Below are 23,415 nucleotides of genomic sequence, written 5' to 3'. Positions count from 1 at the left end.
CATCCTTCCCTAGTTTTGACCAATTTTTTATTCTTATCTTGCTTTTGAACCATTTCAGTTGTTATTTTCAGTTGGTCCATTTTTTTTGTTCTTGAGATTTGTTCATAATTTCTTCAATCCACTTTCTTGTTATTGTGCCTCTTAGGGTTGTCCCATAGGTTTTTTCCAAAATTTAAGTGTATTTTCTTTGTCTGTGGTATTTATATTTATAATTTCTTTATGATTATCATTCCTGGCAATCATTTTTCTTGTAAAATTGGTGCTGATTCACGCGAAATATCGAATTTTGCTTGTACTATTAAATGCGTGCACTATATCCTCTTATTTAACTGCAACTGCAACTATTTTTTGCTTCAGTTCCTCTAATACTTCATCAATAGGTCATGTTTCAATATTATATCTTTTTATAGGGTTATTTCGAATTTTCGTGTTTGTCAGCTTCTTTTCCTTAAGGATGTTCAAATTGCTCACGTCTGCTCTGAGTTTAAGAATTTTATTCTCCTGTCGATGCTTCATTTTGGTTCCTGAGCTTTTGAATTCACTAATCTTATATTCTAATTCAGATGTTACGACGTAGGCTACTGAGTACATAAGTTGATTCGTTTGTCCAATAGTTTCAGTAGGCATAGCCCTTGTAGCTCTATTAGCTTCTTGTAAGGGTTCCTTCAGTTTTTGTTGAGGTACTTGTCCCAATACTGGAAGCCTAACTTCATTCCAGGTTGCTGTTCATTTGCTCAATAATTTTTGTTCCGAGTTCTTATTCCTTCTCTGATAGCTTCCTTTCAACTATTTAAGATTTTCAGCATTCTGCACGATGGAATCTAGTTCTGATTCATTCATATTCTTGGTCAGTCAGTACAGTCTCATTTTACAGCTTGAGCTTTCAGTGCTTCTAGCTCAAGTTCACTAAATATCTTACGTTTGATAATGAAGCTGTGCTGCTGTATCAACCTTTCGAATGAAATTTCCGAATTTGGATGTCGTTCAAGCCGAAGTTGGAACATTCGTTTCTGAAATTCCCTAACTGAGGGGCTTGAACTGTAGAAACACTGCATGATTTGTCTATTTTGAGCCATGCTCCACTTTTTCCTAGTAATTACTTTCTTGTTTAATAGTAATTACTGTGGATCTTGCTCCTGTAGCCCACTTGTCACTGGATGTCCAGGATCCAATGCGGTCCTTGGTAACCCGCGCGACGACCGATGCGGTATAGAGTTTTGATTTTTCTTCACCATTTTTAAATAGGGGTGGGCAGGTACCTGAGGCGAAGGTAGACTCCCACTGCGTGAGAGGGGGAATTATGAAAATAGGAAAGAATCACCCTTAGCCCTCAGATACTCTAATAGCGTTGAGGGGGGGGGGGGGAGGAACAAGATGAAAAGAAATACAGAGGGAAAGAAGAGTAGGGACCAGTCTACAGATAATATAACAGGTGTATATTATATGAAGTAAGGCGTGGTCCAGCTTCAGGTGCCTCGGGTTCACCGTGCCAGTACTCACTAGAATGAGCCCTTGATGACTATATATATATATATATTTCCATGTTAGCATTTCCATGTTATCTTAAGTCTTATCGCAGGAGGACCACACTAATCATTATTTAAGCAATGCCTTCTGACTCTGACAGTAGTGCATGTGTATGAGAGAGCATCTCATACACATACACTAAAACATGTAATAAAAACATACAAAAACATACAATAAAACATCTAAACAGTTACAGGAGAATGAATTAAAACACGATCTGTGAAAATTATATCAGCACACGTAATACAGAAAAAGTTGCATTCATATCATACGAGGATGTCAGAAAAGTTCTCGGCCTAACAATGAAAAACGAATTTATAATTTCAAACTTATTTTTATTTTTCAATATAATCTCCCTTAAGACTAATACATCTATTCCAGCGATGCTCAAGCGCCATTATCCCGTCCCTGTAGTGGTTCTCGGTAAGATCTGCAAAATGCCCCTCTACAGTTGCAATCACCTCTTGATTCGAAGAAAAACGCTGTTCAGCGAGGAAGAGTTTTATTTTCAATAGAGCTCGTAGAAGTCAGAGGGAGACAAATCTGGGGAATAGGGTGGATGTTCCAACAATTCATAGTGCAGATCCTTTAATTTACCCATTGCCAAATTGTGGGTAGGTGCATTGTCCTAATGAAAGATGTTTTTTCTTCTGCAAACCGGATCTTTTCTCACAAATTTTTTCATCTAGTCTGTATAAAAGATCTAATAATATTCCCTGGTTATTGTTTTACCCTTTTCAAGATAATTAATAAACAAAATGCCTTTAACATCCCAAAACACCGATGCCATGACCTTTTCTGCTAATGGAACCGACTTTGTCTTCTTTGGCGCTGAACAACCGACTCTGTCCACTGTTTCGACTGCTGTTTGGATTCTGGTGTGTAATGGTGAATTCAAGTCTCATCCACAGTAATAAATCGATGCACAAAATCCTACACGTTCTTTTGAAATGCCTATAGTCCCAGCAATTTCACGCACTTTGACTTGCCGGTCATCCAATACCACCATATAGTGCACTTGATCAATGATTTCTTGTGCTGTTACACTTCACGTGGATCATCTTCAAGGTTGGTACGGCCACGTTTATACTGGCAGCTCATTTCTTAGATGTCGAAAACGAAGAAGAAGAGTGCTCATAAACTTTTGTGAACTTTGAATCAATTTCTTTTGTCATTAAACCTTCTTTTACAAAGAATTTTATAACCGCACGATACTCAATTTTACCCATTTCAAGGGATACAGACAACACATTTGCTTCAGACAGCTGTATAAAACAAATTACTTGATAGAATGACTTGCAATTTCACATGGATGCTTATGACAGACGTACCAACTTAGAAAAAGAAATCGTGCCAATAGTGTTGCCATCTATGGTCGAAGCCGAGAACCTTTCAGACCACCCCTTATAAGTAATTTTTCAATATAAAAATAGCAATGTTTGTAGTTTATATATAATTAGCTTCATTGATATGTTAAACAGAATAAAATCCTGAAAGTTCTTTTTTGCATGGTATGAAGTATAGAATAAACTATGAACAGAAGTAATTAAATTAAATGAATTGATTTTAGTGAAGATTACGCGAATTAGTACTCTTGTCTCTCTGAATTTAATGACTAGAAATGCGATCATTAATAATACTGTATGGACATTTATAAGCATTTATTATTTTCTAATGCAGATGTGCTCTGGCTGTTTTGATTTCTCTAGTTCTACTGGGAACGACGTTGGACTGTTTTGTAAGGCACGGATGTCCAATTCTTGCTTCTGAATGTGAGTGTTTTTCTTTAAACTTTAGCTGTACTTACGATTCTATATTTCTCTAAGCTGTACTTACGATTCTGAAATTTTTCATAATAATAATAAGCAATAGATACAATATTTAACGAATTTCTGGAAAATAGGCATATCATAATATAAAATATAAGAATCAAATTTAACAATCAAAGTTCCTCTGTCTAGAACAACCATTACCCATGGAGGATCGGATTCAAAGTTAGATATGCTATGCGGGCCGCACTCAGTGATTCAAGAATAATTAGTATATGACGTTTTTATATCTTATTCCATGTAAATGCCAGTTTTTATTTTCATGTAACCATTTTTTTCATGCTATTTCTTTATAAATGCAAATTCCCAATATCTTTATATACAACACATATACATCAATAATATTATAAAAATGACTTACTTTATTATTAATATTATTATTATTATTATTACATTACCTCTCCTGGAGTTGAACACTCATCGAGAGAGAGAGAGAGGTTTATATCATTAACAATTAAATACATTATATAAAAAATATACATCATATTACAGTTTAACGAAATAAGTATACATACGAATCTGCAAACGTATGTAAAATCTCTCCTGCCTGTTACATATCTACCACAACATACTCAAGCAGTGCATTCCACTTACCCACTACCCTCGACGTAAAAATAAATAAAACAAATACTTCTCACACTCTTATTCACCACTTTCTTACGCAATTTCCAGGGATGACCTCTATATATTTTTCCTTCCTTATTTTCCACTTTCTGAAAAAATCTTTCGTATCCCTCCGGTAAATACTTCTCAAGAGCGTAAATGTTTCAATGTATCACCCCTTCTCCTTTTAACAGCCAAACTCTCCAGATTACATGACTTCAACTACATTCCACAGTCCTGAAATCATTTTTGTCAACTGCCTCTGCACCCTCTCCAAAGTATCTTCATCCCCCCCCCCTCCTCTAAATCCCAGTAACCAGATTTGGATACAATAGTCCAGATGTGGCCTGATCAGAGCCTTATACAGTGGAATGATTGCCATTTTATCTTTACTGATTAATGTTCGTCTTAATATTGCAACAAAACTCTGAGTTTTCTTGATTTCCTTTGCAACATACCCTTTAAATATCAAATTTAGAATAACTCTAAGATCCCGTGCTTCCTCATCGTCATCCAGTATACTTCCATACATGGAGTAGGCGGTATCCCATCTGCAGTTTCCAAAATTCAAAACCTTACAGTTACAGTAACATTAAGCCAGAATATGAAAAGATAGATGCGTATATAATTGTATTTAGCGTATATATGACTGCAATGAACTACATATACATGTTTCAGACACTCTATCTCGAAGAGCGCATGCTTGTTGTACATGTGTTGGCGCGAGATTGACAAAACATAGATAAAAGGAACAGAATTGATGACACTAGCACGTGACTTCATAACTTCAACAGTCTCACATACATTCGCCGCAACGAGCACCACAGTATTTTGAATTCGTTTACTTCATTCCACTTATTTCAGCATCGAATGTAGACGGTTCTTTATAATTGATAAAATAACTTACAAAACTATCAAGTCTAGATTTAGTTCACTTTCCGCGGGATCGTATAAACATTATTCTCCGACTATACCATCCCGTAGACCGTAAGTTGGACATCACTGATCTAGAACATCAATGGCGTTGGCTGTTGTGTTGGGAAGATCTTTCGAATGAAAAAATGCACTTCAAGTGGAGGAACCGGGAAGTTATATCGTCGAAGAGTGTTTATTTGGCTTTTCAACCGAAGCTGAGCCAATGGTCTAATACCTAAGTGTAGCTTTTACATCCTGAAAAAAAGGCAACACACGACCAGAAGGATTATCAGTGATATTCTGTGAATGACGGCCTGTGGAGGACTTATTCAATTGGTGGGCCACGAGTTTTATAATGTGAGAAAATTCCTCTCAGTAAGGAGTGCGTTATGAAGCTGAATGATAAAAGTCATCACCTGTCACTTAAAGAATTTCTTAAATATCTTTTCCGAGTAGAATTTGCCTACATAGTGAAGTTGTAGTATTGTCAGAACACTGTGATATCTCAGATTTAAGATATTGGTTTTCACACAGCTTGATTTTTATATTTTTTTTTTATTTCGTTCGTTCTATCTCCAAAATAATGGTTATTACACTGAAAAGAAAAGTCTAGGAAGTTACTTGATAGTCGTTTATAGAAATATTTTCCAGGATCTTGTCCTATTTTAAAATATCTTCTTTGTCTATTTGGAACATTTAAAGATAATAAAAAAAAAAAAGAAATCAGCTAACTTTTTTGTTCCCGTATAGGGAGTAGGCAAAGCTATTTTAGCTCTATCTAACTTTTCGAGACTGAGTTTGTAGTTCGATCTCCACTGGTAGCCAATCAGAGACAGCAGGCCCAAGGCAAGGTCGAAAAAAGGCTTAGAAAAATTTCCTCTAGCCGCCGACTAGATTCGAAAGCAAGTCCTCCTTCGTGAGGTCAAGCGCCGTGGTATGCAAACGTACATCCACAGAGCTACACAGGCCCTTGAGATAATAAAGATAGACATGGCAAATCGTTTGAATATGTATAATTTTTATTCATTAAACGAATTATTATATTATCAAATCATCATATTCTTTCTGGCTGTTCTATTTTTATGCTGTTATCGATATTGTCTGTTTTGATTTTCATTTTTTAAATAAACAAATGACAATTTCAACAAAAAAGCACATGTTGCTATTCGGTTTGACAACCACAACGGTTTTAGTGCGATCAAGTTGACCCATTTGTGATAAAAGATTATTTATTTAAAAGACTGACTCATTCAAGAATGAAAAAAAAAATTAAAAATTTTCTCTCGAGTGAAATATCAATATATTTTCACTGTTAAAAATATCATATTGTCAACTGTTACAATAAATGACTTCGATCCAATTCAGTTCTTTCTCATTGAATGATACTAACATGATCTTATAAATGGTGCAGATTAAAAATATATGTATTGTTTCCAAGAAGATCTGTTATTATTCTTGAAATGTTGTTATGTAAAATTCTCACACTAATTTTGATTTTGTACATTTGCAGCTATTCCCAGTAAAATTCTTCTTTCATTTTCTGCTTACACCAACACAGCAAAACTATTTACAACCCAAGTGTCATCGGATACCTTAACTCCTCTACATGGGCTGAGATTTCTCTCAGTGGTGTGGATAATTCTGAGCCACACCTATTTATTTGTGAACCCAAGGATTTTTCGTAAGTCTATTATTCTCTGATTCTGTTAGATAAAAAAAATCATAATAAAAATTTTAAGTACATAATTTCTAGCAGAGAGACAATGGGTGTAGTAAATTTAATTAAAATACCACGAAATAAGCATACTATAAATATTTGTATTTGCATTATTATGTAAAATAATAGAAATAGGAAATGATAGCCAAATAATTAATTAAAATTTTGAAAGTTTAAAATAGACATAAAACCTATTTCTTATGAAATAAAAATTTATTTAAAATATTACATAAAATTTCATTTGATCAATTTACTAAATCTATATTTCATTTTTTCAATAATTTTATTTATACACCAATAATTGTTCACTTATGGAAAATACAATTTATGATATAAAAGTTTTGGCGTGGTCTAAACCGTACACCAAGGCAATTTATATGGTATTTGTTGTTGTTACTCTCTATTAAATTTCTGTTGAGTCTTGCCCCGCTGAGAGGACTTAAGATTTTGGAGGATTTGGCCTGAGAGAGCATTTTGAATCTAATCTCCTGGGAAAATGCTTTCCGGCGTAGTGCGTGAGGGGCCATGTCGGTGGGTGCTTTATCCTGGAATATGGAGCGGTTCTGCTCAGTGGTAGGGTGAGCTGTTCCACTGAGTTTGGTTCCACTCAGTGGAACCTAAGCTGAGTTGGACGGTCACTCGTAGGGAGTGTTCCGGGAGATCGCCTAATTTTTAGAGAGACCTTTACTTCAAATGTCTGTAGTCTATATATTTGAAACAATATTTTAATGATATTTTCATATTCATTTTAATAAATATTCATTTTTATTATTCTTTTAGGAAGAATGATGGGCGCTCGTACAGAACTGGGAAAAAGCTTTGGATTTCAGTTTATAAATAATGGATTTATTGCAGTGGAAACTTTCTTTTTCATGGGGTGAGTTGAAGTTTATAAAATGAATAAAAGATAAATGATGTAAATTAATAACAACTACACTTCATCCAATCACCATTCTCCTTCAAGGCTGTATTACAACCTTCTGGTATGATTTGCAAAAACAATTTAGTTGATTAATAGAATTTTTACGCCGGATGAATTAATGAAGTGCGTTAAGTTAGCCGATTATATCAAGGATACGGAAGAGACTTAAAATTCCTGAGTTTCACTTCCTGCCCAACGGTAGATGAAATTAACAAAATGTCTGAAAAATAATGTCTGTCTGAGATCTTACTGGCAAATATACCATAGATATTCTCTTACATGGACAAATTGGCATATAAGTTCCAAAAATATGGTCTCAAATACTTTTCATGCCGACTTGGACGTGAAGTCTCACGAAAACTTAGCGGATGAAGCACTAGATGTCCTGTCCATTATGTTTTCTTCCTGATCTATTACAGTTATTATTTAAATACAGTTATTTCACCAATATTTATCAATAGAATTCATTATTCTACAAAAGGAGACATGCCTACATAACAACCATATGTTACACAAATGCATAGGATACTATTCCATCCATATCACTCCTACATCCTGAAACATAATAATTATAATATAAGAATCAGGCGTCGTATCTGAAGAAGGCAAATCAAACTAAATCTGTGCTATAATCACTGGAAATGAGATTTCAACAACAAAATATTCTGAGCTTTAAAAAGTGATAGTTCCGGATTTTCTTTAGTCAGACAGATGTTCAAACTAAGGGGGCGGGGGGGAAGAAATGCCCATCATTCATCCAAAATGACAAATTATCATTAATAAAATTACCCTGTTTTGGTATTTTCTTGAATTTATAGTAACATGCCATTTTACTGAAATCAGGAAGAACTTTTTTTAAAAAATTATATATGTAATCAAGAGCTACATGTAGTGTCCCTCTTCGTCGTTTAAATAATAGGCTTCATTAAAAATGCTTATGTTTGTTTCTTGTTCAACACTTAAGAGTAAGTCATTTCTTCCCAAATACTTTTTTTTGCAAAAAATAATAAAAACATCTTTAGGAACTGGTCGGGAATAATCATCAGATATCATTCTTGTATGACGATAACATTAATTACTGCACCAAGCATACTGCAGCCGTAATTTTGTTTTGCTTAATTTTGTTATTAAAATGATCCGACTGAAACTAAAGCTGAAACGCCTCGGAATTTTAAGAAAAAAATACCGAAAAAAAATATTAATAATAAAAATAAATATATAATAATTTCATTAAACTCTTTCACAAAATTCTCTAGTCTGTTTCCATCATTTTGCTTATATAAATGTCGATCCATACCAAATAGAACTCTGTGCATCCGAAATATTAATTTCCTTAACTTCCATCTGGCTACAGTGGAGTTATTATGTAATGTCAAAAACTTGCGCTGCTCTTTGTCTTGGAAAAATGGGGAAAAAAAGGTAAGATTAAAATTAAAACGAATATATGGACGACATTCTTATGGATTCCTAATACTGAATTTGCACAAATTTTATACTGAAAAAAAAAAAAAGTAATGGGTAATAACATTTTGCGAGACGCACCTAAAAATGATTATGCCTATTACATTATTTACCTTACACGACTGCTAGTTTCTGAAAATCTGCATTAACTTGTGTAAAATTTGTTTAAAAAATAGTTTTTTTCACTATCTTCTGATGACTAATTTCGAAGAACAGTCGTATTAACGATGCCCTTTGATCGGAAATGCTTAGGTTCAAATCCTGTTTAGCAAGCAAATATTCTTCATAAAGGCTTTTCAACCGAAAATGGATTATTCTTCAGCCATAATTCAAACCAATCAATTGATTTAGATATATTAATCCGTTCAACTGTTTCATTGTTTGTTGTTGTTTCCTTTCCCTTTGTTTTGTATTAATTAAATATTAACAAACATTGTGATTCATTTTGCAGGGGACTGTTGTCAGCATACTGGAGGGAAAACAACAGAGCAAAGCCGTTTAACATATTCCTTTATTTATTCTTCCGATTCTGGAGGTAAGCATTTAAGTTTGCCAACATTTCACATAAGCCTAACACATAAACATAATACAGTATGAGAAAGAGTAAAGAAAATATGTTCCCGTCTGTCAATAATTCCTTCACAAAAAATACTCTTCGCAAGCGATGGATTACTTTGTGCATTAATTATCCATTCTATTATAATATAAAAGTTAATTTATCTTAAAATAAGCAATAGTTTTAATAATAATTCAATGTGTCAGGTTTAATCTACTTAATATTGATTTTATTAATATTGATTTATAAATATTAATTTGTAAATTGTTCTTAAATATTTGCGTTGCAGGTTACTTCCGTCATACATGTTTGTGATTGGATTTGTCATGATTATGCCTTGGTTTGGATCAGGTCCTCTTTGGCACGAAACGATTGATCCAATTGTTGATAAATGCAGCCGTAACTGGTGGGGTAACTTTCTTTTCGTCAACAACTACGTTCACAATAGTGACTTGGTAAATATATATTTAATATATTGTACTTCTGTATATTTAGAGCTGATTAGTCTAAAATTATAAACTATATTCAGTTTTCAAGTAAAAAATATGAAAAAGATTTCTAAGGATACATTTTTCACAGAAATCTGCATAGATTAGTTTTGTGATTTATCTCATACTCCTAACTCATTTGTCAGTGGTTGCATTTTTTACCTTGCAAAATCAATGATACAATTTTATATAAATTTATAGAAATTTATAAATTTTTTTCTAGCTCAATTAGTTAACTGGTGTAATATATATGTATGCAACAAGATTTTTTTTTCATTGCAAAACATTTCTTTTTTTTTTTTTTGGCTAGACGGGATGAAGCAAGAATGCTTTTCATATTCCTCGTTATCTGTAAAAGAAAATGTATGCATGGGGTGTTATTGCGCTATAAGCTCTGGTCATGGTTGGGTAAGGGCAATGTTCGAGCCTAAGTTAAAAATTATTGGCTACAGCATTGCCATTGGTTACCCTCTGGAATTCTCCCTCCTTCTCCATCTATTCCGCAAAATCTTCTTAAGTCCTTAAAAGGACTGGCTAGATGGGCGAAGCAAAAATGCTTTCCATATTCCCGTTATCTGAATAAAGTGTAGGGATAAGGTGTTATTGAGCTATATAAAGCTCTGATCATGGCAGGAGGGTAACAGCAATAGCCGAGCCTCAGTTAGAACTTCATTGCCATCCATTACCCTCTTTTTCACCGCAAAACCTTCTAAACCAGGGGTCTCCAAACTACGGCCCGCGGGTCAGATGCAGCCCTCGATATGATTTTATCCGGCTCGCCAATTGGATTAATTTTTCAATAAGAATCCGGAAAAAAAAAAAAATTGAAATCTTCAACACGGGGTGTTCATAGATTTCAAATGCATTAATTAAAATTGTGTTCAAAATATATTCCGGAATAGCAAAAAGTAACCGTAACCAAGTTACGGTCTTTCTGACTGTAAAAGGTCGGTAAAAATGGACTAACGAAGAAAAAAATTTGAATTTCACAAAATTTTACAAACAAATTCGAAGAAATTTGCTTGTAAATTTATCTCTATTTTGGGGACAACGTATCTTTGCGAACAAACGTTTTCCCGAATGAAATATATCAAGTCAAAATACAGGGCAAATTTATCTGATGAACATTTGAAATCGCTACTTGCAATTAGCACTTCAAAATTTGAATCTGAGTTTAATAAGATCTTAAAAACACAAACACAGTTACATCATTCACATTAATGGTTTTATTATAATTTGTGATAAAAATATGAGAATTCGTTGTCATTAATATGCGATAATTTAATCTCACATACTCTGTAATAAGTTTTTATCTGCTTTCAATAAAACTCATATATATCTAGTTCTAGAGTTTTTTTGTTTTTTTTTAACTACGGCCGGCTGAACAGTGCTTTAGTACCCAATGTGGCCCTCACGGCGAAAGGTTTGGAGACCACTATTCTTATAGTCCTTATAAGGAGTGACTTAAAGGGGCGAAGCAAGAATGCTTTTCATCTTCCCCGTTATCTGTAGAGGACAGTATATGGATAAGGTGTTATTGAGCTATAAAGATCTGATCATGGCAAGAGGGTAACAGCAATAGACGAGCCTCAGTTAGAACTTCATTGGCTACAGCATTGCCATCCATTACCCTCCCTGGGTACCAATTTTAGTCGCCTCGTACGACATGTATGAGCTACATTGGTGCTATTCTTATCCCGGCAACCACACGGGGAACCACTGTTCTAGACAACTGGAGAATACAAGTAGAATAATATTAAATTCATTATCTTGTGTGGGAATACTGTCTTGTTTACTGAAAGCTTTAAAAGGCAAAAAAAAATATTTTATTGATCTTTAAAATAAAATTTTAAATTCTATAAAAAAATAAATAAATAATAAATAATCATTTTCTTATCCACGGTTATAATGCACCATAGGTTTACAACCTTTTGTATGAGTGTCGCACAAATATAAAAACATGTTTAAAAAAATATCAAAACACATACTGTGCTTGCCTCGTAGATTGTAATTGTAATTGAAGACAGTTTAACTTGTGGAATGGTGGTGATGACAGTGTCGGATATAAATCTCTCCGAGATAGACTGCTTATCTGTATATAATGGACTCTATACTGCTAATTTGTTTAATCTCAGTAGCTGTAATCTTAGAATTACTAAATTAATACGATTCTAGATTAGTAAGAGTTACTAGATTAACAGATCTCACATTTACAAAATTAAAATGTATGTGAGATGTTAGAGGAAAGAAAAATAGTTATTTTATTTTGTTATCTTTGAGATCAAGTTTGTTTATCCACATCAACCAAAACAAAAGTGAAAAGCTGCATTGTTATTATCATAAAACTAATCGAAAAAAATATCACTTACAGTCGTTTTTACATTTATTTTGTTTTCCTGCAATTATTAACTGAAATGGCAAAACATTTTCAAATAGTGGCTGGCTCGTCATTTGAAAATATTTCTTTAATTATAAGATTTAATTTTGTTTTCTGTTTGCGAACTTAGACTATTCCATCTAGAAAGAGATTTGATGAATTATACTAAACATTTGTATGATTTTTATATTAGGAATTTATGCACTATCTCCTGTTGGGAAAAGATACTTCTGACATGGAGGGTTATATCACTCTAATTCATTCCTAAAATCGATTCTAAAATTTTCGGTGAAAACTGAGGATCATCAAATGATTATTGGCGTTATTATTATTAATTTCTCTGAATTACTCTGCACTAGCATTAAAATATATTCCTCTGACGATAATATTAAATTCAGATTCGATAAGGTAAAATTACTGAGTTTAGCAAGAGCTGGCCCATTTAAGATAAAATGTTTAGATTTTAATATGTTTCATATGAAATAATTCAACATTAAGTAATGTTTAATATGAATAATTCAGCAATTAATTAAACCAAATAGATTATTATTTGATTATAATCTACTGAATTTGTTGCGATTATCACAGTGCATGGAACACTCGTGGTACTTATCTGCTGACACCCAGTTGTATATTCTCTTCGTCGTAGTGTTGATTCCCCTGACAAGGTAAGCACTAATTATACGTCAACTTTAAGAACTAACCATAATGTCATAAGTTGTACTACATTTTTAAAAACCATTATGAACCATAAACCATAGTATTTACATACTTCTTTGAATGTTTTTTGTGATCCGTGATAGTCAATTTATTCATGACTTCTGATATTCCACAATACTAATCATAATTTATAACTATAATTATGGTTTCGTGTGAACATTTTCATATAGTATGTTAATTTACTTTACGCAATTCTTTTTATATTTTAATTTTATAAGATTCAAATCCGAAACGACGTATTTTTGCATAAATGACAAAGTCATAATTATGTATCATGAGGGAAAAAAATTGCTTTTATACAAAATTACTTTGTTTATTTAGTGTATTTATGTATCTCTTGCAATACTGAGTTTGTTGCTTCCCAACTCTGATTGTAACTCACCCTAGTCTATAAATTCTATGGCATCATGCATTTATCATGTATATTCATTATTTCGGATATAAGGTATTTCATTTCTTGTTTTCTTGTTTATTTTTATGATCTTTGTATAATAATATCAGGAAAAGTTTGCATTTTTACCTCAAATAGACTACCGACAACAAATTCCTTGAAAAAATTAAACATATTAAGAAATTCTGAAATGACCTTGTATTTCATTCTTTTCTGAATGTTTTTTTTTAAATCTTTCAGATGGCCAGTTATTGCCATGGTGATCAATTTTTCCATGCTGATAGCGGCTTTCATCGCTACAGTATTCCTAAATGTTTATTACGATTTACCACCAACTGGATTGGTACTCTATCCGGATAAGAGGCAAGTTTATTGACTTTTATTAATGGAAGTGAATAACTAAGGACAAGTATATAAAATTTTATTGGTCCAGAAGCATTTGTAACAAACGCATTGAGTTTCAACACAATGTAGCCACAAATCATAACAAACATTTATTAGCAAAAATAAACATTTTTACCATATAGCAGAAATTAAATTCAGTGAGAACTGGGATGAATAAAAAACATATGACCTAGAACTGATATGACTTAGAAAACTTAAACTGCTCTTTCTCGATAAAAATTCCATATTTTATATTGTTAACTAGGTTATGCAGCATTGAGATAATGAACGACACTATTGTTTTATGTATCTAAAACAATACAAAGTTTACTAAAGTCTCTGATCTCTATTCAACTGATTTTTATTTCTAATCTAACTCGCATATCCATATATTGAAAATGGATTAAACGCTATCTTAGACCGCTAACTTGACCTTTTGGCTGATTCCTATATTATTCCATATAAATACATTTGGCTGACTTCCCACGATACTAACCTTACTTATTTTGTTATCTACTTCCCTTTAATTTGCACAATTTCTAAAAAAAAATTGCACACCATAACCGACCTGTAGTTTATAAGTAGGCTACCGAGAATGCAGTTGACATATTCAACTTTTATAGTTTTTGTCATTTTATTGCTGGTTTTCATATTAAATTTTCCAAAGAAATTATTCAATTTGATTACTGCTTCTTTCCAAAGATTATAGCCTATTTATTTAAGAAGTTAATGCCATCTGCATAGAATAAAAAACTTAATATCGTGACTGATATAATTTTCTTCAATGATATTGCCCATACAGATTATAAATAACCTAGAATTTAGAATGCAATCCTGCATTAACTGATTTAACAACGAACATCATCTTCCCGTACTTCCTTCAATTCTGTATTACTGTTTAGGGTCCCATTGACACCCTACTTGTTTACTGTTTCGTTATCTCATCATATACTTTTTTCGATAGATCAATTAAGACCAACGAGCAACGCGTGTTAACAACCTTTTTCAACGGTACTGTTATTATAAAATTAATCTAACGCAGAAACAAAGAACCTTGGCATAAATATCTCAACCTCTGCATCTGCAACCATATTACTCTGCATAGAGTAATAAATTATTTTCAATGTTTTCTGAAGACAAAATCCGAATCGATGACAATAGCAATTTTCTTGTCATAAAAAATGATGGAGCAATTCGAAGTAAATTCTGTTTGTTCATGCAGCATATCCGTATGAATAGTCTTAGAAAAAATGTTCGTACATTCTTGTTTGAAATTACATCGCTTAGAAGCAGGAACTCTATGGCAATATAAATCGTTGTATTAAAAAAATGTTTAATCACCATGATAGCACACTAAAATATATTACTATGCATGCGTATTGAGAGAGAGAGAATGTGTGTGTGTGTGTGTGTGTGTGTGTGTGTGTGTGTGTGTGTGTGTGTGTGTGTGTGTGTGTGTGTGTGTGTGTGTGTGTGTGTGTTGGGGGAGGTGTAAATAATAAGGGCTGAAAAAGATTTCTATTTTATTCGTTTTGTATACAAAAGTCATAACGATGTATTATCTTTCCATCCAGTTAGCCGATTTAAGACATTTCTGTAAAAGGTTTTCACTAGCTTTAGTAGAGCCTCCGTAGCTCAGTCGGTATTGACCCGGAAACTCAGGTTTTTCGTCCCTCAGAACAGGCAAACTGGCCCCGTGAACACACTGCTGCAGTCAAAAATACATACTTAATCCCTCATTAGGAGGGCTCAACCAGTCCTAAGGGGTGGTTGAGGATCGGGGTGAACCCCACACGAATAAAATAAATAAAACTAGCTTTAGTGAAAAAACTGTGTTTTTCTTTATATCATTACTAGTATATAACGCGACGTTTTCCAGGTCTTTAATTCAATTGGTTTTGTTTTCTTTCTTTCTTTTTAAGAAGCATCCTGTTTTCCAGTCTAACTGTTCCCGGAAACGTTTTTCCTTTTTCTTTTCTGTCTTATTTATTTATTTATTTTTGAAATTCCAGCATATGGAAACCAGACGTTTTCTCTTAAAAACATATTTGCCCATCTCAGCACGAATGTTCATAACTCATTAAAAGTATTAGGCACTTTGTTTAGTAAAATAGATTTCGAAGACGATAAATAATATTTCCTTACATTAAGAAGTGTTATTTTTCTTTCTGTTTTTCATTTTTTAAAAAATTGACCGAAAAGAAAATGAGAAAGAAAGTCCAGCATTAAAAAATAAATAAATAAATAAATAAATAAATTAAAGATAAAATTGAAAATTTTATCTCCTCGATCAAATAAGAATTAATAAAGATGAATACGAATTATCTTCAAAACAAGTTTTCTAACAACTGAAGGGCGAAGGTCGCTTTTAAATAGGAAGTATAACTGGAAATAGTGACAAGTTAATAACAGCATGCATAACAGTGGATACTTTATAAGCTTCTGCAAGTTCATTATCTACCAAGTTTCACTGCATGACAGGTTTCAGCAGTGTTGCCAGCAAAAAAAAATAAAAAAATAAAATAAAAAAATCCGTATGTAATACCATTGTTTAATTTCAAAACTGGTTCAGTATGTTTAATCTAGGACTGGCTGTGAGTTTCAAGAATTTGTTTGGTTTAAAGCCACTGATATAAATGCAGTTCATGATTACAGCAGAAATAATCAAAAAGCAGTCCGGAATGCTGCAATACATCGCAATTTTGTATGAACACAAGGGGGATCTATTCCTGCAAATTCATTACAACGTCACTAAATGTAATATTAATATAATTTTGTCACTTTTCCTATTAACCGTCTCATCTTTTGTTATCTGAGTAGGAAAAGGAATTACAAATCAATAACTTATTAGCATACTATTATAATCAGTGAAGAAAGAATTTTCATCGTCTATTTCCTCATGAAAGTTAGCATCATGTGGGCTTCGTACTGCCACATCAATTGCATGATAGCAGAATGAACAGAAACATAATTAAACATAATTAATGTATGAATATGTCTGTTAGTCTGTCGCGTGCCAATATTGGGTGAATAGATACCCATCATAAAAGAGATACCTGCATGACACGTCATATCACGTCACATCGCCATCCTGCCCAAAAACTTGGAATTTTCAAAACTTTAGCTTCCAGAACGAATTTTTCCTCAGCTAGCACTGTACTTGGAACAACAAACTATGCTAACATTGTTTGAACAAAATGGACACAACAGAAAAACCATCGCAAAACACAACAGGAAAATCCATGTACCGTATAGGACGCTAAGAACCTTTATCAGGGCTTTTCAAATGAAGGTAAGTTAGCAAGTCTCGTACGGAGGTGGTGGGTTTTTAGCTCCTGGAACTTCTCCTTTGTAGGTGTCTGTGGTATCCCTTATCAATATGAGTATAAATATTTCAGATAAAAGGGATGGGCAATCTCGGTAAAAAATAATAATAATAATAAAATAAAAACATAAAAATACATTCAGTACAGGCAACCAAAAAGCGGACTAGCACAACACCACTTAGATGAAGACCATTTTATCAGATGGAAGAAAGCCAGGTTACTTCGCAAATCCCAGAGAGAGATTTAAATCAGAGAAAATGTTCTTGGTAGCTGTACAAGTTCTAAAACCCAGATAATTGCCACTGAACTGATGGTGTGCTCTTGCATAGAGTTTGGCTCACTGTCCTGTCTTCCCGTCAGCATTAATAATAAAAAAAGATTACCACGAAGAGTGAGATGTGAATTTCCTTGTTCTTGAGGTTATTTCTTTTCTTCTCTTCGCTGACTGTGTGTTGTTAAAGTTCTTTTATAATACTAGCCAGAACAGGTAAAACATCGTTATAAAATAATTAATCATGGTCAATAAATTATTTATAATTATATAAATATATTATAATAATATATTTATTATTATATTATTTGTAAATAATATATTTACAAATAATTATTTATTTTGATATTTTAGTTTCAATTTGTTTTTAATCCATTCAAACAACTTTGACATGAAAACTAAAGAATTAAAATCGGTCTAAAAATTTTATGAGAAACGTTTGTATTTCCAGTAAGGACAAGAGGCCATAAATTATACGTAATTTGAATACTATTATGCTTAATACATGATATGAATACTATTTCGATTCGCCAAATTGCATTGAATGATGAATCAATGCGCCACTTATACGTACAAGATGCTCACAGTGAAGATAATTATGAAAATTCTTGAATGTTAGAAAAACCATTACTAATATATTCAGTGCTAATATATTATGGATATGAAACACAATATATTAGTATATATTGTTCCATATCAACAATACATTTTTTATTTTATTTATTTATGTATTTATTTATTAATTTGTATTTCTGTAGTGATCGCTTCTTCTTTGAAGAGATAATGTACATCAAACCTTATGTCCATTTGTCTTCGTACGCCATTGGGATTGCAGTAGGATATTTCCTAGCCACACGCCGTCACATCAAGATAAATCGAGTAAGTATATATTTCAAAAATAAATACCTAATTGAAAAATAATTGTTTGGTTATTTAGTTTACTTCAATAAGAAATTTAATCCTAACAATGGTGTTTGCTATATAAATTAACTGCTGGTATCTGGAGTTTGCTTTTTCCTAAAAATCATGAATACTGTTTTAGATCTCCTGCTAGAAGGTAGAAGTGACGATGATGATGATGATGATAAACACTACTCTGTGTAATACTTAAAGTTCTCGTTTCTAGGTGATTCAAGCCTTCGCTTGGTTGTTCTCTGCTACAGTTGGTATGGCAGTGATATTCAGCATTTACAAGTGGAACGTAGGAGTGAAGCCTACTATGGTAGAATCCGCAGTGTATGCTTCAACATCCAGGATTGGTTGGATGATGTGCGTAGCCTGGATAACCGTTGCATGCATCACAGGAAGAGGAGGTAAATAGATTTCGATTTCTCAAACCCAAGAAATAATTGAGTCTATTAATTATAATTAATTTAGAAGGAAAAGTGAAAATGAAAACTTCATTTCTAGGATATGATACTGAAGAACAGATATATATTTTCCGTTTAAAATGAGAGGGACTGGAAGTTATCCAAGAAAATAAAGAAACTAATGCACTTTTGTGACAAAGAATATACCATGTATTTAGATAAAACAATACGTTTTGCTGCGAAAGTTGGTAGAGGATAATATCTCCGCTTCTTTTTATTTAAAACCTTATGAAGTTTTGAAATACTTTTAGAGCTTCCTGTAATGTGACGCTACAGGAAATTTGCCTACAAAATAAGCAATTACTATCGTAATTGCTTGTATATCTGCCAATTTGTTTGTTTACAAGGCAAGTATTAGAGCGCAGCGAGAATGTTTTATTAGTTTGCTGAGAGGTTTGTGTTTTAACCCATCGCTTTGTAGTGGAAAAATAAAACGAGTTTTTCCAATCTCTCTCTCTCTCTCTCTCTCTCTCTCTCTGTCAAAACGCCTACTGGGACCAACAGACTGCTATTAGATTCAAGTAGTATTAATGATAACTGATGAAAACAGTGAAGTTTCATTAGGCTGCGTAGTTTCTTTATTAAATGCATTCGCATAAAAGAAGATGAACACAAAATGGGTATGAAGAACACCAACAACACTCAACAACATCATGTATTAGCCTAATCCGAAATAAATAGAATTATGAAGTCTTTATAAAGAAGCTGATCTATACAAGTACGAGAAATGTAAATATGTTTGATTTAATTAGTACTAAACAATTAAAGAGAAAAACAAACACTCATTTTTTTCCTTGTCAGTGTTCCCAAGTTTACATGTGTGGGAGATGCAAACCGGGATATTCCTGCAGAAAAAAGCCACATTTTTCCCCACTTAATGATATATTCAAGTCTAGAGATTTTATCGTCTGATCCCTGGGATTCTAGAAATTCTGGAAATTCTAGAAATCTATAAAAATCCCTTTACATAACATGAATAAAACAAATAAATAAAATACATAAATAAATTAAAAGTAAATTTTTTTTTTCAATAATTATAGAATTCTTTGAAAAAGTAATATATAACGTTATCAAATGGTAACAAAATAAAATAAGCAATTTATGGAATAACAAATATATCACACACACACACACACACATACACGCTCCTTCTCTCTCTCTCTCTCTCTCTCTCTCTCTCTCTCTCTCTCCCTACTTTAAAAGCGTATTCTACACTTCAAGACTAACGAATACTGAGTAAAACAGCTAGATGCAATGAATCAGGTGATTGTAAACAACATATGTAAGATATGCTTCGAGTTGCTGTCAGTCTCATAAATTCAACATGAGCATTTGTTTTTGTGTTTCTAAGTTATATTTCGGTGTCAAAGTCATATTCATACATCTCTCAAGACAGCACATATAGGTATATGACTAGTGTGATGGAAATAAATGTAAAAAGTACAAAAATTAAACACATGAATCTATAAAGTTTAAGGAACCTTCTATTTATACAGTTCATGTTGTTTTAAATCTTAAATTTACATTAATCTGCTTGTTTGCCTTTTTTTTACATTATACTTTTAATTAAAATCCATACATTTGAATATATTTATTCTTCTCATCATAATATCTACCACTGATTTTATTTGATCTGAAAAGGATCCACCTTGCACTGTTATTTGCAAAAAAGGATTATGTTGAAATGCCCTAATTGATTGATTTCCTATAGAGCGTAGTCATCGCAATTATCTTCAAGTTTCTTTCAAAGATCATCAAGTAGCTAATTCTCTACACGCGTATATTTTATCGTCTACTTTCTATTAATAATTTGCAGTTTTTGTTTTTGTTTTTCAGGTGCCTTGAAATATGTTATTGTATAATCGAAAATCAAATAATCTTTTCTAAACAGGGGTTGTAAACAGTTTCCTAAGCTGGAGTGCATTTATTCCGCTCAGCCGACTGTCGTACTTGGCTTACCTCGTACATCCCCTCATCCAGTACATGGTATATGGGTTTTTCCATGAAAGGATATATGGACATCATCTCGTTGGTGTAAGTGTTTGGAAATGATCTGTTATTATTTTAATATTCTTATGTAAAGGTTTATAGAGTTTCTACACTTTATTTTTCTGTTATTTTTCTTGTAGAGAAAGGGTTAAGTTAATAACTTTTGTTGTTAATTAATTAAACATTTTAGCAAAGCTTTAGAACCAAACCAGCAATCATAGATGTAATTTTCTACTTTAATTATATCTTAAGATGAGCAAGGTCTCGCAGTATTGACTCTATGTTGTATAACTACCATGCAGTAAAATGCTACGATGCACTTAATTTTACTGCATCTACTTAATTGGAATGAAAGAATGAAATTCTTAAGATCCCACTTATTAAAATAAACAGGAATGTAATAAATTATCAATGTTAAATAGAATAAACAATTACAGAAGTGTAAAATTAGATTTCAAACATTAGGCATTAAAATTCGACATTTGAATCAAATAAAAAACATATATATATATATATATATATATAAACTAAGAAAAACATTATCCTAAAATAAGAAGCACTATTCATAGTAAAACTCCAAAAAACATGTCCAGAATTATCAAGAGTTGCTGAATTCCACTAATCATGCAAAATCCAAACTTCTCACCTTCAAATAAATGACATGCTTTTCTCAAAGTCAATGCTTTTGATATGGACGTCCAACAACATCTTTACATTACAATGAAAAAAAAGACAAAGTAATTTTCAATAGAGAATGCTTATGGTGGCTTTCGTGGTCTCCGTATTGATAATTAGTTGTCTACATGCAGACTTGGGCAAAAATAGTTACAAAAAATATCGCTAAATGTCAAAAATTACGAAACAAACAGAGATGTTTTGATACACAAAAGATCACAGGTATGTTGATCTTCTTTTTTTCCACTGTGCGTCTATTTTCTTATTCCAACAAAATAAGATCACAAGTTTATATTCTAAGAAGAGTAATATTCTTTGTTTATTGTTCCGTCTGATTTCTTTACTTTCTATAAATTAAAAAAAAAAAAAAAAAAACGTTTTCAAGAAAGAATAAAAGGGTCTAGCAATTGGCATTAATTTTAAATGCCATAGCAGACATTTTGACAGACAATAATTTTCATGATTATTTAGCAAAGTGAAAAATGATATACTAAAATAGAATTTATGCATACCTGACAATAGAGAATATAAAATTTGGACGGAAATCATAACAATTGAATATAATTAATTTTTAATTCAGAATATTATTTACTCCTAGCTCACCCCAGTTAATAATGTTTTGTGATAACGTATATTGCACTAATAAAGTATAATGTACTGTACGCCCACAGATGCGAGACCCTTCGACACTTTTGCGCATGTCAGAAGGAGAATTCATTCCGATAATAGGGTAATTACTCCATCTTGTGGGACGAGTTGTTTATTATTACACGTCGAAAAATTAACGTTTCTTTTATGGACATTCTAGTTTTTAAAGTAGTAACTATTTTGCTTGTACAACAGTTGAAAAATTTTACGTATAAAGCACGTGATTTCGCGTGTTGTCCAATCCGTACGTCCTTTATTTCTTTCTCCCCTTCAGCATAAATTGACTATTCTTGATAATGTACCAGAAACTGATTTATGAACTGTGGACGTACAATACAATAAAGCTTCCTAAAGTCCTAAAAAGGACTGATTAGATGGGCGAAGCAAATCTAGCTTCGAGGCTTAAAGGGGCGAAGCAAGAATGCTTTTCATATTTCCCGTTATCTGTAGAGGACAATGTAAGGATAGGGTATTAATGAGCTATATAAAGCTCTGATCATGGCAGGAGGGTAACAGCAATAGCCGAGCCTCAGGTAAAACTTCATTGGCTATAGCATTACCATCCATTACCCTCCCTGGGTCAAGACATTCCAAGTTGTCCTGCGTGTGTGTGTGTGTGTGTGTGCGTGCGTGCGAATTTCTCAATCAACGGCTGCAGTGGAAATCAAGCCAATTAATCATAGATTTGATTTCATAGCTTCCCAGCACAGCAAATAAACCAATAAATAATAACTGGTGTCATCCTCAGATAAGCTCAAAAATAAGCTTCGAGGATGAAAGCTAAGAAAATGCATCTCATCCAAGATAATAAATATAAATAATAAATAAATAAAAAACTAAATGTATCATATATAATCAAATGCATGTATGTACGTATCACATGTAAACAAATGTACGTAATGTTGTATCATATATAATGATAAGTATGTAATCTATGCATCATATGTTATAAATTATTATAATTATTATTTCGAAAAATTTATTATTATTATTATCAGAATACATGAATGTATCAAATGTAAAGAAATGTGTGTAATGTTGTATCATACGTAATCAAAATTCTATAATATATATGTATCATATGTAATAAATTATTATTATTATTAAAAAAAAGAGAGCGAGACCTCCAGGGAATCAGAGACTCATCGAGGGAGGCCACGTACTAAACACACCAGCTAATATACTTATTCTTGAATTCATTCACGTTGCTTGCACTCACAACATCCAAAGTTAATCCATTCCAATC

General features: G+C 32.5%; 1 protein-coding gene across 1 annotated transcript in view; it reads left to right on the top strand.

Annotated features, from left to right (window-relative positions):
• Positions 1 to 23,415, top strand: part of LOC150104014 (O-acyltransferase like protein-like) — a 53,074-nt gene that overhangs the window by 27,988 nt on the left and 1,671 nt on the right. The window contains exons 5-14 of the mRNA XM_090396777.1: positions 3,208 to 3,299; positions 6,385 to 6,555; positions 7,372 to 7,468; positions 9,426 to 9,509; positions 9,820 to 9,985; positions 12,984 to 13,063; positions 13,747 to 13,869; positions 18,246 to 18,366; positions 18,614 to 18,800; positions 20,749 to 20,891. Coding sequence (XP_090252903.1) covers positions 3,208 to 3,299; positions 6,385 to 6,555; positions 7,372 to 7,468; positions 9,426 to 9,509; positions 9,820 to 9,985; positions 12,984 to 13,063; positions 13,747 to 13,869; positions 18,246 to 18,366; positions 18,614 to 18,800; positions 20,749 to 20,891 — 1,264 coding nt within the window. The remainder of the gene's footprint in view (positions 1 to 3,207; positions 3,300 to 6,384; positions 6,556 to 7,371; positions 7,469 to 9,425; positions 9,510 to 9,819; positions 9,986 to 12,983; positions 13,064 to 13,746; positions 13,870 to 18,245; positions 18,367 to 18,613; positions 18,801 to 20,748; positions 20,892 to 23,415) is intronic.

The sequence above is a fragment of the Typopeltis vanoorti genome, chromosome 8 (genome assembly GCF_054136105.1).
Source record: "Typopeltis vanoorti isolate ZY-2024b chromosome 8, IOZ_Tvanoo_1.0, whole genome shotgun sequence".
Classification (NCBI taxonomy): domain Eukaryota; kingdom Metazoa; phylum Arthropoda; class Arachnida; order Uropygi; family Thelyphonidae; genus Typopeltis; species Typopeltis vanoorti.
Note: the sequence above shows the minus strand (reverse complement) of the source record. Positions and strands in the feature narration are given on the sequence as shown.